The 15,186-nt window shown below is 41.7% G+C and overlaps 1 protein-coding gene across 14 annotated transcripts in view; it reads left to right on the top strand.

Annotated features, from left to right (window-relative positions):
• Window positions 1–13,313: 13,313 nt before the first annotated feature.
• CAMK2D (calcium/calmodulin dependent protein kinase II delta) overlaps window positions 13,314–15,186 on the top strand; it is a 319,896-nt gene continuing 318,023 nt past the window's right edge. For 3 of the 14 annotated variants that reach the window (XM_089691797.1, XM_089691806.1, XM_089691810.1), the window contains exon 1: window positions 13,317–13,844. In XM_089691797.1, coding sequence (XP_089547923.1) covers window positions 13,783–13,844 — 62 coding nt within the window. In that variant the 5' untranslated portion in view covers window positions 13,317–13,782. Of the gene's footprint in view, window positions 13,845–15,186 lie in introns of all 14 variants that reach the window. The other 11 variants (XM_089691796.1, XM_089691801.1, XM_089691808.1 and 8 more) reach the window with 6 other exon arrangements.

Raw genomic sequence — 15,186 nt, forward strand, 5'->3', positions numbered from 1 at the left:
GAGTAGTGATGTATGTAGCTTTTAACTCTGGAAGGAAAACAGGTCTCCAGCAGAAACCCATAGACTGTTCTTTGGAAGAGTGTAGGAAATGTTGTGTGCCTGGCTCTGTGTGCTCTAAGGGGGGAATAGGACCAAATTCACCAGCGACTCTTTAGGGGATGCGCTACACTACGTATGAGAGCCCATCCATCCCAACATAGTCAGTTTTCTTGCTGTGCTGGGAGAACAGCCTGCCTGTCCTCCAATGGTCAGAATTATGTTGACATGCCCCCCTGCATAGCCATGCACTGGGAAGATCAGTGTGATGTTGTTTCTCCGCTTCCACCAAGTCCCTTATGCAGCTGAGACCAGAGATTTTGTGGTTACTTACAAAAAATGAAAAAAAAGGCATTTATCTATATATTTTTTTATATCTATACACAAATGTTTTGCCTTGCTTTTCTATTTTAAACTAAATGGGTTGTTTTACAAGGTAAGGGTTCACATGTACTTGAATCTTTTTTATTAAAAGAAAGAAGGCTGTACTAACGATATCAACTGACCCCTGAGCACAATGTAATGTGTTGAATTGACACTAATTCCATGTCATAGGTTTGTTGGTTTGAAATTTCTTTTTGCTTTTGTTCTATTTCAATCTCCATATTGGCGGCTTCATTCATTTTTTCGTTGAGCTACTCATCTGAAACAGAAGGGTCACCTAAATATTATTAATCCATAAATATAAAGTGAAAATAGTGCTGAATTAAAGTGACCAACATAATAATAATAATAGCAATATAAAGTGACAAAGCATTCAATAAGGTGAATAATGGTGTGTGAAGTGCCACGAAAGTCCACATAAGTTAATAGACGTTAAGTCCTAATACAAGATCTCGGGTTAGGAGTGATCCTCTTCTAAATCTTCTGGTGAAAAATCAGATAATAGAATTGCGCACTCACCAGATGCGAAATAACATCACGCATTTGAGAACACAATCTCTCAGAAGGTCAGCTGGATCATCTTATAGAGCATCTACAACCTGGCATGGATTCCTCCCTGGGTTAACCATGGGTAGCAGCAACGTCCTTCTCCTTATCAAGAGACTCTGTGGGTGGTTACACTCATCAAGAGCCCAAGAAAAAGATGCCACATAGTGTGATACTGCTTTCAATGGGTTTATTATCCAGTTACAGGTAACAAAAAAAGAGTAAACAACCAGAAACAACTGACCATATGTGTAGGTAAGATGGCCGCCAGACCTGCAAGGGGCCTCGGCGGCGTGACGTCACGGCATTGTAGCTCTTATCTGACGCATTTCGTGCTCTAGCAAATACTCATAGGGGGTATGCTAACAATGCCTGACATCCTCTATGTCCTATATATAGTGTAAAAATGGCACGCGTGGTTATCGCGCCCGCCATTTTCTCGGCTATTCCGCACATGCGCAGTATGTTCAGTGTCATTTTCCCGGCTACCCGGTACATGCGCAGTACGTCAGCGCCGTATTGTTGTGGTCCGCTGGCGCATAACAGTCTGACAATCAAAAAGGCAGGATGCGTACGCATGGCAACGCCATTTTCTTGTTGATTTCTTAGAAGATAACCACACTGATCACCATGGAAAGGGAAAACGGAGCACATATAAACTGCCTCCGATACTAAAATAACTGCAATATAATAAATTGCGAGAACAGGTATAGATAGAAAAGGACAACAACCTTCTCGACCCTTTACGGTCCGGCTTCCGCCCCCTACACTCCACCGAAACTGCCCTACTCAAACTCACCAGTGACCTACTAACCACCAAAACCAATGGCCAATATACTATACTCCTGCTACTTGACCTCTCTGCGGCTTTTGACACAGTTGACCACCCCCTCCTCAAAAAAAAACTGCACTCTCTTGGCCTCAGAGACTCCGCTCTCTCCTGGTTCTCGTATCTATCACAGCGCTCCTTCAGTGTTACCTATAACGCTGCCACCTCCCCTTCACTCCCTCTCTCTGTCGGGGTCCCTCAAGGCTCTGTCCTCGGACCCTTCCTCTTCTCCATCTACACCTCCCCCAATTTATAAACTCCCACAGCTTCAACTACCATCTCTATGCCGAAGACACAAAAATCTATCTCTCTACCCCTCACCTCACCCCCTCAGTCTCCAATCGCATCACTAGCCTACTAAGTGACATATCAGACTGGATGTCACTCCACTTCCTCAACCTCGCTGCGCCTATATTTGATATATTGATCTTGGGACCTTTTATTGGTGTCGCAGCTGCTTAAATTATAGCGCTCACTTCTGTGTTTCATGCTCATCTACATATTGCTTTAATTGGAACTTGATATGGTCCACTATCTACTATCCTTACTAATGTTTTCTGTATTAATTCAGTTCCAAAGTGTTCATCTGGGCTTTATCCTAGTGAAACAAACAGAAGGCGACCTTTCAACTCAAATGCCTGAAACAGAATATTTTTAGGTGTTTCTTTGCTATCTTGTGGGATATGAATCAGCTGTAGGTACAGATCTGAAGCATCCTTTACTTTTAGTGACTTTTTAGAATCCTTTTAAGTTGTACTAGAGTTGGCTCATTCTTCATTTCCAGCATGCCTCAAAGTCTTAAACTAGGACTTATGACCTTGACCACAGCTCTGATTCAGAGTGCGCTCTCTGTAGTCCCATGTCACTCTAGTGCATGAGGTTAGTATATGACAATTTGTCTTTTTCTCCTTTTTCACCTATCTGACCAACAAATTTAAAGTCCTTTTTTATTGCAGCTTTCGGCAAGTTACCATAGTGATGTGTCTTAGCAGCTATCATGGGCTTTTCTTTTGAACAGTTGACTGTTTCTGGAATCTTTATTTTTAGTGCCAAGTTCTTTAATCAGTTCCTCTATCATCTTAGCTGCTTCTTGGAATTTTTCCTATATAATGTGGTTTTGTTGCTTTAAATATTCTATGGCCTCATTTACACTGACACTGTCAAACCTGAATTTATGTATGTTTAGAGTACATTTCTAGCTGCACATAACTTCATGTAATGATTATTCAATGGTGCCTAGACGATTTTGTTTTGTAATCAATTGATTTTTGGACAAAAAGTTGATTTTCCGAGCTTCAAATGTATACCAGCCTCCGAATGGACATAGTTTCGAACGCAAACAAATCCGAAAAAACATTTTAAAAAACGTTTTGGCTGATCAGGAGGAGCAGGATTTGCTGAGCTTCTTGGCTAGGCGGACCTAATTCCTACTACACACTATGAGAAAATTGGATGAAAAATACCACAGTTGGAGTGATCATCTGATAATCTTATTGTTAATGTTTAAGAGCCGATCATGATGGTTAATGCAAAATTATCCAAAGGGACAAGCATGAAAATTTTTCTCGTACAATAACAGAAACCACAATTTTGATTTCATCAGTACAATATTCGTCAGTAAAAAATTAAGTGACCAACTCCACACATGCTCGGAAACGAAAAAATACATTCAATCTAACACAATACATTACATCATCAAGGGAAGTTGTATTCAGTCAAAGCAAATTTTTGTATCTTTAGTAACCTATTCGTTGTCATAATGAGACTAGCATGCAAAAAAAAAAAAGGACAATCATTCATTTGATATTCTCATCGTGTGTACCAGGCTTAATGTGGAACTTTACTCCCTCAGTCAACATTATCTATTTTTAATTCCTAAGCTGCTAGCATTAGTAAATATGTAGGAAAATATATCTTATTTATTTGTTTTAACCACTTGACCCCCAGAGGATTTACCCCCCTTAATGACCAAGCCTCTTTTTGCTACTCGGCACTGCACTAATTCAACTGATAATTGCGCGGTCATGCAATGCTGCACCCAAACGAAATTTATGTCCTTTTTTTCACACAAATAGAGCTTTCTTTCGGTGGTATTTGATCACCTGTGCGCTTTTTATTTTTCACGCTATAAACAAAAAAAGGCCAAACATTTTTAAGAAAAACGATATTTTTTACTTTCAGCTATAAAAAAATATATAGTAAACTCAAAGTTGGTTATAAATTTAGGCCAAAATGTATTCTGCTACATGTTTTTGGTAAAAAAAATCCCAATAAGTGTATATTGATTGCTTTGTGTGAAAGTTATAGTGTCTACAAACTATGGTATAGATACTGCAATTTACGCCATTTTTTTGCTATACAGCACTGCGCTGGTTTAATGGACAATTGCGCGGTCATGCAATACGGTACATAAATGAAATTTACATCCTTTTTTTCCCCACATATTGAGCTTTCTTTCGGTGGTATTTGATCGCCTGTGCGGTTTTTATTTTTTGCGCTATAAAAAAAAAGGCTGACAATTTTGAGGAAAAAAACAATATTTTGGACTTTTTGCTATAAAACATGTCCAGTAAAAAAAAAATTAAAAATCAAATTTAGTCATAAATTTCTGCCAAAATGCATTCTGCGACATGTCTTTGCTAAAAAAAAAAAACAATACGTGTAAATTAATTGGTTTACGTGAAAGTTATAACATTTACAAATGGCGGGAAAGATACTGGGATTTTTAGGTTTTTTTTATACTAATAATGGCGGCGATCAGCGACTTATGGCGGTGATCAGTGACTTATGGCGGGACTGCGGCAGACATTCTGACATTGGGGGGTACTGACTTGGGGTCACTGACATCACCAGTGACACCAATACAGTGATCAGTGCAAAAAAAAAAAAACACTGACACTGTACTAATGGCACTGGGGAGGAAGGGGTTAAGTTTATTATTCAGGGAAAGGGTTAATTGTGTGAGGGGAGTGTTTTACTAGGGGGCGGGGATGTGTACTGCAGGGAACACCGCTGATCGGGAGAGAGAAACTCTTTTGTCCCGATCAGCGTGTCCTGGAGCTGTCAGGGAACTGACAGAAAGCACAGCTACTGCAGCTGTGCTCTCAGTCAGCGATTGCCGCCGATCGCTGGGACATAACCGGTAACGATCGGCTGTGACCCGGCGACTGACATCCGCGGCTCTGATTGGCGGGACAGGTAGGGCGGCCGTGCGCCTCGCGCGCGCCCCCTACCTGTTTTCAAAACACACGTTTTAAAACGTACTTTTGCCCAGCCGTGCCGCCCTGCCGCCGTATTTATACAGTGGTTGGGCGGCATGTGGTTAAACTGGTGTTTTTTTACATTTCTACAGTTACTAGGCAAATGATGTCGTACATCCCACGACTCTTTTTGAGGAAGGAGGGATTTTCTTAGGTAAGCACGTCCTCCTGCCTGCATGCCTGATCTAAGGGCAGATGGATTCCAATAAGTCAATTCTACATGAATCTTCCACCCTAGCTCAAGATGACCACAGCCAGAAATGCTAGGGAGGTGTTCCAATAAGTCAATTCTACATGAATCTTCCACCCTAGCTCAAGATGACCACAGCCAGAAATGCTAGGGAGGTGTTTTTCAAAGTGATTTCCCAGCAAAATAAAGCATAACGACATGGATGGGTGAGTGTGCTTTGAATTTGAAAAATTAATTAAATAGCCTTTTTACTTTGTGGTGCTCAGATGCAGTGTAGTTCCGCTTTAAGAGTGCCTTGGCTCCATCATGCTCCTGGGGGGGGTCACGGAAGGGTCCTTTCTCTTCAGTAGGGGACCATATGACACATTCTATATTAACTTTTTTGCTTGTGCTCACATATACTGCATTTTTGTTCATTTTTGGTGTTTTCTTTTTGCACACCACACTGTGGAAAAAAATTGCATTAACACAGCAGTCTTTGTTTTTCTGCGTCCCCCTCGTAACATAGTTTTATTACCAGTTGATCCTGCCAGTAGACTTCTTTTTTTTCAACTTCCTTTAACAGATTAAGCTATCCAGCAAACGTGGCAATTGGGAACAAACCTTTTACCACTCACAGGGGCACTTACAATCGTCATATTTTATTTAGTTAAAACCTTTATCCCATAAACATAAAAAACTATATCTGTACTGTAACTGCTTAAAAAATATAGCTGAAGGTAGGCTTTAAAAATGCCCAATTCCTTTAGAGAAGAAGTATGGCCAAAGCTTATTTGGGCATACTTCTCTCCTGTGGGTCTCAGGAGTGCACTTAATTCTGCATTCCTGTGCCTCAGATTCAGCTGACAGTGGTCTAAAGTCTGCTGCCGGCTGAAGTAACAGAGTCAGGCCAGACTCTGCAGAGATACTGACAATAATGTCTGGATCCGCCCAGATGCCTGAGGGCAGCTGGCTCAGCCTCTCAGCATGCCACTGAGAGCCTGAGCCATCAGCTCATACCACCTTCACAGCCCAGTGCTCCAATGAGTGCAGGAGGGCAGAGCAGAGAGCCGGAGACTACCAGACTACCAGAGTGATCAGCCTTCTTTGATTGCCCGGCTCTCAGTGCAGAGGTGGTTGGGGACAGATTTAGCATGGCATTAATGCTGCAGCTATCTAGATGAGTATGAATGTTTATTATTTTGGTTTCCCGCACTTCTCTTTTAAAGTGGTTCTAAAGTCATGACAATTTCCTAAACCATTACTTGGCTTCTCTCTCGATCCAGCACTGTGCCCATCTGCAGCAGTAATGCTCTTTTTTCCACTTCTCCCAGGACACACTGACAGCAGCAGAAGTCGTTGGCTCCTGCTCCTTTCAGTCAAAGGAGAGGGGGGTGTTGTGTGGCAAGCAAGGTTTTGTGCAGGGATGTCCCTAGAGTTGGTGTCACCCAGTACGGTAACACTTGGTGTCACCCCTCCAACGATCCCCGCAGGATGGATCAGATCTGCGGATTGAGCATAATGGATCGGAGTCCGATCCATTATGCTCCCCATCCGCAGATCCAATCCATCCTGGGGGATCGCCAGCATGTAACCTATACAGGGTTAACTGATCTCTCCACAAGCTCCACGAAAAGGTAAGTTTTAAAGCAAGATGATGATCCCCGCAAGATGGATTGAATCTGCAGATTGGGGAGCATAATGGATCGGACTCGATCCATTATGCTGAATCCGCAAATCCGATTCATCCTGCGGGGATCGTCGGCTTGTTTTAAAACTTTCCTTTTTGTGGAGCGGGTCCGGTGTCACCCCGTGCGATAGGTGTCACCCTGTGCGGAGCGTACCCCCCGCACCTGCCTAGGGATGCCACTGGCTGTGTCTATGGATGCCCACAGCCTGGCTTGAGAGCATGCTTGGTAAAGGGGCAAGGGGAGGAGCAGAGAACTCTTGCAGGGCACCCAAGTAGAGGAGTTGAGGGACCACTTTGTGCAATACCACTGCACAGTGCAGGTAAGCATAACATCTTTTTATTAAAAACAAAATTACCTTTAGAATCACTTTAACCACTTCAGTATCAGGCACTTTCACCCCCTTCCTGCCCAGGCCAATTTTCAGCTTTCAGCACTGTCACACTTTGAATGGCAAATGCAACACTGTACCCATATTACATTTTTATTATTTTTTTAAACACAAATAGAGCTTTCTTTTAGTGGTATTTAATCACCACGGGTTTTTCATTTTCTGCTAAATAAATGAAAAAAAGACAGAGAATGTTGAAAAAAAAAATTTCCTTCGTATGTGTTATAAAATTTTGCAAATAAATAATCTTTTTTCATAAATTTAGGCCAAACTGTATTCTGCTACATTTCTTTGGTGAAAATAACTCTAATCAAAAATCAAGGAAAGTTATACAGCCCACAAACTATGGTATATATATATATATATATATATATATATATATATATATATATATATGAAAATCAGTACAAAGATCCCTCAAATGACCCGTTTTTGGAAAAAAGACAGTCCAAGGTATTTAGTAAGAGGTATGGAGAGCTTTCTGAAGTTGTAATTTTTTTTTTTCACAATTTTTTGGAAAATGAATTTTTTAAAACTGTTTTTTTTACATACTGCCACCAGTGCAGTACCTTGACATCATATAACTGGTGTCATGGTAATCAGGGACACTGACTGGTGACAGTATGTAAACAAAAAAAATAAATCATCTTTTTCATTTTTTTTCTTTTTTATTAAATTTGTTTTTCTTTTTTTTATCACACTATTACTGGAGTAATGTTACCATAGAAACATTGTACTTCTCTGGGGTACACTGGTAAAAGCAACCATTTTACTGAAATAAATTGATTAATTCAGTGTTTGCTATTATGGCTAGCTGTTATTGGCCACAGCTAATCACATGGTACAGATGGACTTTTATTGGCCCTGTCTGTGCCATATGATCACTGATCAATCACAGCCAGCAACACAATAGTACACAATGGATGGAATGACAGTCATCCATTGTGTACAATTATCATGTGATCTGCTGTGGTCACAGCGATCATATGGCACTGGCAGCGGACAGTACACTGATTGGTCATAGATCACGCTGCAGCGTGGCCTGTGGTGCACGTGCGAGGAGCTTTCTGGGAAGATGGCATATGACGTCCACCTGTAGCGGTAAACGTCTCCCCTTGCCGTCATTTAACTATAAGCTGGGTGGGAACTGGTTAAATAACATGCCTAGGGATGACTAATTCTGCCTGTCAAAGGGATGTGATGTCAAGAAAGTGCTGCAGCAACATTTACAAAAAAAAAAATGAACTCTCCAAGAGTCTGCTATGTATTTTGGAAGACTTTTGGAGGGGTCTATGTGCTGTTATTTTTTTTGTTTTTTTTACAAAAGCTGGCAATCAATGGGCTTGTGGGGGGTCTGCAGGTGGAGGGCTTATCAGAATCTGGACCAGATGCTGGTCCCTCTTACTTTAATGAACATGGGGTAAATTTTACCCCTACTTATTCACAAAAAAAAAAAATTTAACTTAGACATTGGACAAGTTCTTTATTAAAAAACAATTAAAATCACAAAAAAGTCCCTTATTGTAAATCAATTGTCATGAAGCCTGCTGCCCACTAATAACCTGGCAATAACAACTGATCCTGATGGCATGCATAGTGTAATAACAACTTACTGGATTGTCATCAGCTACATAAGGGAAGGGGCAGAGATGGTAATGATATCATTGGCCAATTATCAATGGCATTACCCAAATATAGCCATTGGCCACATTTAGGCATTAATTTCAATGCTATCCCTGCACCTTTCAATAAATGTTAGGGATTCCTGGTGACGTCAATGGTTCCTTAGGACCAATGACAGCAGGAAGCTGATATGTATTGAAGCAATAGAAATCCTACAACTATATATGATTTTCAGCTCCTTTCTATAGGCTCATCCCCAGGGGTGGACTAACAACTCATGGGGCCCCCGGGCAATAGGGGATCATGGGGCCCTTGTGTCCTTGCCCAAACTCAAAAAAGCCTATGAAAAAGGTACCAGGGGCATCTCATGGGGCCTCCTACTGACCCCGGGCCCTCAGGCAGTGCCCGAGTTTCCAAATGGTCAGTCCGCCCCTGCTCATCCCTAATAGTAAAACTCTGCTGCCCTCTGTCCTCAAACAGCCCCCACCACCTCTTACATAATCTGTGGGTTCTTCTCTCCGCTGGCTACTGACTTTAGTACCAATTAAATGTGGAACATAAGTAAGAAACAGCAAGCAAGCAGGCTTTTATTGCAGAGGAGACATGCAATTGGGTGGATTTATTAAAACTGGAGAGTGCAAAATCTGGTGCAGCTCTGCATAGTAACCAATCAGCTTCCAGGTTTTTTTTCAAAGCTTAAAGAAGTATGTAAACCCAACATTTAATTTTCCTGATATGTGCATGCTGTACCATGTATTTGTATGAAAAAGTATCCTGTTCTCTTTGTATTGCTTCCTTTATGTAAAATCCCTGGTGTTCCTGTCAGTCCCTCGGCTTTCCTATTAAAAACTGACCCCACTAGGCATAAGAACACACCTTGTTCAGTTCTCTAGCTGTGCTGACAACTCAGTGTGCTCTATTCCAATGATCAGAATTCTGCTGTTACCTCCCTCACCTCCACAGCCATTCACTGGGAAGACCAGTATATGCTGTTTCTTCTCCCCTTGTGCAGCTGAAAACAGAAGGAATGTGATCACCAATGAAAAAGGGAAAAAAAATTTATCTATACTGGTTATATATATATATACTATATTGCCAAAAGTATTGGGACACCTGCCTTTACACGCACATGAACCTTAATGGCATCCCAGTCTTAGTCCGTAGGGTTCAGTATTGAGTTGGCCCACCCTTTGCAGTTATAACAGCTTCAGCTCTTCTGGTAAAGCTGTCCACAAGGTTTAGGAGTGTGTCTATGGGGATACTTGACCATCCTTCCAGAAGCGTATTTGTGAGGTCAGGCACTGATGTTGGACAAGAAGGCCTGGCTCGCAGTCTCTGCTCTAATTCATCCCAAAGGTGTTCTATCAGGTTGAGGTCGGGACTCTGTGCAGGCCAGTCAAGTTCCTCCACCCCAAACTCGCTCATCCATGTCTTTATGGACCTTGCTTTGTACACTGGTGCGCAGTCATGTTGTTACAGGAAGGGACCATCCCCAAACTGTTCCCACAAAGTTGGGAGCATGAAATTGTTAAAAAATGTCTTGGTATGCTGACGCCTTAAGAGTTCCCTTCACTGGAAGTAATGGACCAAGCCCAGCCCCTGAAAAACAACCGCAAGCTATAATCCCCCCTCCACCATATTTTACACTTGGCACAATGCTGTCAGGCAAGTACCATTCTCCTGGCAACCGCCAAACCCAGATACATCCATCGGATTGCCGGACAGAGAAGCAGGATTCGTCACTCCAGAGAACATGTCTCCACTGCTCTATAGTCCAGTGGCGGAGTGCTTTACACCACTGTATCTGACGCTTTGCATTGCACTTGGTGATGTAAGGCTTGGATGCAGCTGCTCGGCCATGGAAACCCATTCCATGAAGCTCTCTATGCACTGTTGTGCTAATCTGAAGGCCACATGAAGTTTGGAGGTCTTTAGCTATTGACTCTGCAGACAGTTGGCGACTTCTGCGCACTGTGCGCTTTGGCATGTGCTGACCCCGCTCTGTCATTTTACGTGGCCTACCACTTCGTGGCTGAGATGCTGTTGTTCCCAGTTGCTTCCACTTTGTAATAATACCACTAACAGTTGACTGTGGAATATTTAGTAGGAAGGAAATTTCACGGATGGACTTATTGCACAGGTGGCAACCTATCAAGGTACCACGCTTGAATTCACTGAGCTCCTGAGAGCAACCCATTATTTCACAAATGTTTGTAGAAGCAGTCTGCATGCCTAGGTGCTTTATTTTATACACCTGTGGCCATGGAGGTGATTAGAACACCTGAATCCAATGATTTGGAGGGTTGGCCCAATACTTTTGGCAATATAGTGTGTGTCTATATATTTATATAAACATATACACACTAACCAGCCACTTTTTTAGGTACACTTGTTCAATTGCTTGGTAACACAAATTGCTGAGCAGCCAATTACATGGCAGCAACTCAAAGCATTTAGGCATCTAGACATGGTGAAGACGACTTGCAGAAGTTCAAACTGAGCATGAGAATGGGGAAAAAAGGGTACTTAAGTGTATTTGAACATGGCTTGGTTGTTGGTGCCAGACGGGCTAGTCTGAGTATTTCAAAAACTGCTGATCTACTGGGATTTTCACGCACAACCATCTCTACAGTTTACAGAGAATGGTCTGAAAAAGAAAAAATATCCAGTGAGTGGCAGTTGTGTGGACAAAAATGCCTTGTTGATGTCAGAGATCAGAGGAGAATTGGCAGACTGGTTCGTGATGATAGAAAGACAACAGTAACTCAAATAACCGCTCATTACAACCAATCTATGCAGAATACCATCTCTGAATGCACAACACTTCAAACCTTGAAGCAGATGGGCTCCAGCAGCAGAAAACCACACCGTGTGCCACTCCTGTCAGCTAAGAACAGGAAACGGAGGCTACAATTTGCTCAGACTCACCAAAATTGGACAATAGAAGATTTGAAAAACGTTGACTGGCCTGATGAGTCTCAATTTCCATAGAGATGATTGTGCTTGAAAATACCAGTAGATCAGCAGTTTCTAAAACTGCCTGCCTATCTGGCACTAACAACCATGCCACATTCAAAGTCACTTAAATCCCCTTTCTTCCCCATTCTGATGCTCGGTTTGAACTTCAACAAGTCGTCTTCACCACGTTTAGAGGCCTAAATGCTTTGAGTTGCTACCATGTGATTGATTGGCTGATTAGCAATTTGTGTTACCAAGCAATTGAACAGGCGTACCTAATAAAGTAGCATGTGCATGTATAAATATATATATATATATATATATATATATATATATATATATGTGTATATATTATACAGTATATTATATCTATACACAAATGTTTTGCCTTTCGTTTCTATTTTCAAGTGAATGGGTTGTTTTACACGATGAGGGTTTACATATACTTTCAGCCCTGGTTCACATATATGCGGCCGTGTGGGTCGCGTTTTGCACGGGCACGAGAGCTCATTCATTAAAATGGACTCCCGTGCCTCATGGCACGCAGGGAAGAAGTCCCTGCACTTCTTCTAAAAACGCAGCTTGCATGGGAACCTCGGTTCCCAGTACGGTTGTGTTTTCCAGTGCGGGCGGCATGCCATTAGAACTAATGGCACCTGCCCACGGGTCTGCATTTCTCTGTGTGGGTGTTGCGGCTGCACGGATTTTCGTTCGGATCTGCAGCAGCACCGCCAGCACAGGTGTGAACCTAGCCTAATTGAACAAGCTGAAGTTAGAAGCTGATTGGCTACCATGCACAGCTGCACCAGATTTTACACTGTCCAGTTTTAGTAAATGACCCCAATGACTCTTCTGCACCAGATTTTACACTGTCCAGTTTTAGTAAATGACCCCAATGACTCTTCTGCACCAGATTTTACACTGTCCAGTTTTAGTAAATGACCCCAATGACTCTTCTGCACCAGATTTTACACTGTCCAGTTTTAGTAAATGACCCCAATGACTCTTCTGCAATAATATGCCCCTACCTGCCTGCTTGTTCTCTACTCTTATGCTGTAGCTGTCCCAAAAGAAGGAGGTATGAGTTTTTTGTTTTTCACTAAAGGAATCAATTAGAATGGGGTAGAAGGTGTGTTTGTGGTCGGGGAGGGGGGGGTAATTTTTTTTATCTGGGGGGGGATGTTGAGTAATCAATATGGGTGTATTATTTTTTGCAAAAAAGGCAGACTGTGCCTTTAAGCTTCCCCCTCCTTCACCCCCATGTGGAGGAAATAAGTGGTGATCGCACATCTGGAGAAGCAGTGACAGCAGAACATCCTGTGTGCTGAGGGTGACAGTCAGGTGCTGTGCACTCTTCGGGCTGACTGCTGTGCTCCCCATCCTTCCCCTGTGAGGACTGCTATACCAGTGCTCAGCCGCTAGAGGGGGTGTGTGTGCTGAGCGGAGGAGGGAGGGAGCGCACAGAACATAACCCCGAGCTGTCATTAGGTCCAGCAGGGTACAGGCGGCTCTTCTCCTGCGCTGTGCAGTCCACGAGAGCTCTTCACTAAGGAGGAGGAGGACCTGTTGTCGGGGAGTCCTCTGCGAGTGTCCCGGCTTCAGCATTGATGTGGAAGTGAAGGAGGACAATTCATGATCCCGGGGATCGGACAGAGCGCCCAGTGACCGTGCTGCGTACGGAGAGGTGGAGAGGAGGAGGAGAAGGGGTGAAGGAGGAGGGCAGGCGAGGCATCATCCTCCCCATTACTGTCCTCAGAGCCCACAGCCCGGGCTTCCGCCACCGCCGCCGCTGCCGCTTCTCCTGCCTGTCAGTGCGCTGCTGTGCGTCCCCCGGCACTCCGACCCTGCACCACCCCAGGAGGAAACCCGGGGCAGGAGGAGGAGGAGGAGGGGGCGGCATGGCTTCTACCACCTGCACCAGGTTCACCGACGAGTACCAGCTCTTCGAGGAGCTCGGCAAGTAAGACACATTCCTTCACTTCTCTATATACACTCTATATTGTGTATATGTGTGTGTACATGTGTACAGGGGGCACGGCTAACTTGTTACACACAATATACAGCCCACCATAGTATATACAGCCAAGAATGGTATATACATACGATGTACAATCAAGAATGTTACATAGGATATACAACCAACAATATATATAGGATATACAACCAACAATATATATAGGATATACAACCAAGAATATATATAGGATATACAACCAACAATATATATAGGATATACAACCAACAATATATATAGGATATACAACCAACAATATATATAGGATATACAACCAACAATATATATAGGATATACAACCAACAATATATATAGGATATACAACCAACAATATATATAGGATATACAACCAAGGATATTATATAGGATATCGGTCCAAGAATATTATGTAGAATATGGAGCCAAGATTATTATATAGGATATAGAGCCAAGAATATTATATAGGCTATAGAGCCAAGAATAGTATGTAGAATATAGAGCCAAGATTATTATATAGGATATAGATCCAAGAATATTATATAGGCTATAGAGCCAAGAATATTATATAGGATATAGAGCCAGGAATATTATATAGGATAGAGAGCCAAGAATATTATATAGAATATAGAGCCAAGAATATTATATAGGATAGAGAGCCAAGAATATTATATAGAATATAGAGCCAAGAATATTATATAGGATATAGAGCCAAGAATATTATATAGAATATAGAGCCAAGAATATTATATAGGATATAGATCGAAGAATATTATATAGGATATAGAGCCAAGATTATTATATAGGATATAGATCCAAGCATATTATAAAGGATATAAATCCAAGTATATTAAATAGGAGATCGATCCAAAGATATTAAATAAGACATTGATCCAAGAATATTATATAGAATATGGAGTCAAGAATATTATATAGGATATCGATCCAAGAATATTATATAGAATATGAAGTCAAGAATATTAAATAGGATATTGATCAAGAATATTATAAAGGATATCAATCCAAGAATATTATATAGGATATCGATCCAAGAATATTATATAGAATATGGAGCCAAGAATATTAAATAGGATATCGACCCAAGAATATAGGATGTCCATGCAAGAATATTATATAGGATATCGATCCAAGAATATTATATAGGATATCGATCAAAGAATATTATATAGGATATCGATCCAAGAATATTATATAGGACATGGATCCATGAATATTATATAGGATATTGATCCAAGAATATAGGATATCGATCCAAGAATATTATATAGGACATGGATCCATGAATATTATC

Source organism: Staurois parvus, unplaced genomic scaffold (genome assembly GCF_062004578.1).
Source record: "Staurois parvus isolate SC_StPar_1 unplaced genomic scaffold, SC_StPar_1.0 ptg000572l, whole genome shotgun sequence".
NCBI lineage: Eukaryota > Metazoa > Chordata > Amphibia > Anura > Ranidae > Staurois > Staurois parvus.